The sequence below is a fragment of the Zeus faber genome (assembly GCF_960531495.2).
Source record: "Zeus faber genome assembly, chromosome: 21".
NCBI classification, from domain to species: Eukaryota; Metazoa; Chordata; class Actinopteri; order Zeiformes; family Zeidae; genus Zeus; species Zeus faber.
Window position 1 is genome coordinate 7,166,108 of NC_137208.1, and position 2,500 is coordinate 7,168,607.

The 2,500-nt window shown below is 47.7% G+C and overlaps 1 protein-coding gene across 1 annotated transcript in view; it reads left to right on the forward strand.

Annotated features, from left to right (window-relative positions):
• The window catches only part of gramd4a (GRAM domain containing 4a), a gene marked incomplete at its 5' end in the record, with an annotated part of 52,967 nt that overhangs the window by 5,196 nt on the left and 45,271 nt on the right, over nt 1-2,500 (forward strand). The window contains 2 exon segments of the mRNA XM_080022146.1: nt 1,470-1,495; nt 1,498-1,682. Of these exon segments, the coding sequence (XP_079878272.1) occupies nt 1,470-1,495; nt 1,498-1,682 (211 nt within the window).

Sequence of the window (2,500 nt, forward strand, 5' to 3'; positions counted from 1 at the left end):
TACATAGAATATAGTGTGTGTGTGTGTGTGTGTGTGTGTGTGTGTGTGTGTGTGTGTGTGTGTGTGTGTGTGTGTGTGTGTGTGGTATATAATACAATATATACAGTATATATAATATATACTTTGTTCCATTGGTATAATAAAGCATTAGTTAACAGTTTAATTTTCATGAACAGGTTAAAAACAAACTCTAGACAAGGAACTTAATGGACGTTACTAATTGCAAAATGTAAAAGCAAATTGGAGGCGGGGTTAGTGTATTAGTGAGAGCCCTGTTTTGGAATCTTCAGTTGTTGCCAGTTGTTTTGAGCATCTCCTTTTGTGAAATGACACCATTTGAGTGTCTGTATCCTCCAGTCGTGGTTACACTTCACCTTTTGGCTCTGAAATAGAAGCGTTGGAGCCCCCCCGGGGGGGGGGGGGGGGGGGGTCCTCCGGCGCCGCCGCTCCCGCCACCGAGACGACTTTCCCCAAACGAGGGCGGCAGGGGGTGTAAGTGGAACCCGCTGCTGGGAGCGCGAGGGATTTTTAGTTCCCATCAACAGGTGGAGGGGGCCGCTCCGCACCAGAGCAGCGTTGCATCGCCCACAGGGCTCCACGCACGGCTCGCTTGGGAGTTTTGTTTTTTGTTTTTATTTTCGTTTGAACGTTTTCTTTATTGATTATGAATCATTGCCAAGACGTGATGCAGAACATCAAAAAATGAATTAAATGAAAAGGCGACTGCGGGGGGTATTGTTGCATGCATGGCTGTGGGTATGAATTATGAATATATCAAGATAGTTGTGGTATTTCTGTATTGGATGAATATGCATACAATATGGGCCAAGATAACTACAAACATGTTATTACTGGTTTGTTACAGTATCTAAATTCTAAGTTATTGCAATGTTAATACAATACGATTGCAATATATTGATCAACATATTGCACATTTATCAGCACTGCCCCACTTTGCATTCATTCATTCATTCATTCATTCATTCATTCATTCAAGCGCCAAAAGATGCAAATGGACGGCTTTTACGGCGATGAGTGCACTTCAAATGGCGGAACACACAATGACAGTGCAAAAGTATATAATCTGTGTATCACTACGTTCCCTCACTACTCTTTCTATTGTCATGTTAAAAATGGATATTTAATAAAAAAATATTACCCGTGTGTTTTTTTGGGTCATGAATTCTTAGTAGTAATAATAGTCGGCCATTATAGTGGCATTGTGTACTTTAATATTAAAATGAACTATTTAAAAACATGTTTTAAGGCAGTTTCATGAGAATGACCCAGATACGTGAGCTGACAGGAACCTTTTTAGATTCTCGCCACGACGCCAGCCTGAAATGGCGGCCGATTGTAGGGGCGCAATTTTTTTCGACCTGGCGGCAAACGCGTCAGAACCGAACGGGGCCGGCGGCGGCGGCGGCGAGCGTCCCACTGAATCCCCTGGCGCTGTGGTGTTCCCGCAGGGTTGCCGTCCGCCATGTTAAGGTAAAGCCAGGTGCGCGGTGTTGACCATGCTGAAGCGCCTGGACAAGATCCGCTTCCGAGGCCCCAGGTCCAGGGACGAGCTCCTGGAGCTGGCCGACTCGCCGCCCGCCTCCGACACCGAAGGCAGCGACGACCTGCAGCTCAAGCCCAGAGCCGCACCGCGAGAGATGGACGACCTCCTCAAGGACCCCGTGAGTGGGGGTGTGTGTGTGTGTGTGTGTGTGTGTGTGTGTGTGTGTGTGTGTGTGTGTGTGTGTGTTGTGTGTGTGTGTGTGTGTTGTGTGTGTGTGTGTGTGTGTGTGTGTCTTCTTTCCGAGATCCACCTTTATTTCTTCCACTTGCTCGCCCACTTTTCTTCTCTCTCTCTTCTCTCCCGCTTTGTGTTCCTTTGAGCAAATTGATCAAAATCCCAAGTTGTGGTTATTTAGGTGGGGGAGGGTTGGGGCGAAAAATGCTTTTCAAGGCTCTGTGTATGTGTGTGTATGTACTCGTGCCGTCAAACGATTCAATGGGCGGGTTGTTAGTGGGAAGATTTCTTCCCCACAAGTCATTGTTTGGAGTTCACCTTTTCACCCCGAGCTGCTCGAATGAAAGTGGAGGACCGAAATAAGACACCGGGCCGCCCAGCTTCATTGTCTCTCTCTCTCTCTCTCTCTCTCTCTCTCTCTCTCTCTCTCTACTCTCTCTCTCTCTCTCTCTCTCTCTCTCTCTCTCTCTCTCTCTCTCTCTCTCTCTCTCTCTCTCTCTCTCTCTCTCTCTCTCTCTCTCTCTCTCTCTCTCTCTCGAGAGAGAGAGAGAGAGAGAGAGAGAGAGAGAGAGAGAGAGAGAGAGACTTTGAAAAGCACCTGTTTTCACAGCAGAAAGCCCCCCTGCTGTGTCACAGCCACCAGAGACATCACCTCCAGAGCCTTCCCTCCCACAGTCCTCAGGCCGAGCGCTTTGTCCTCGACTTCCACGCCGCGGCTGTTGTGTTGTGTTATCTAACATTCCCCAAATCCCCCGAAGGATG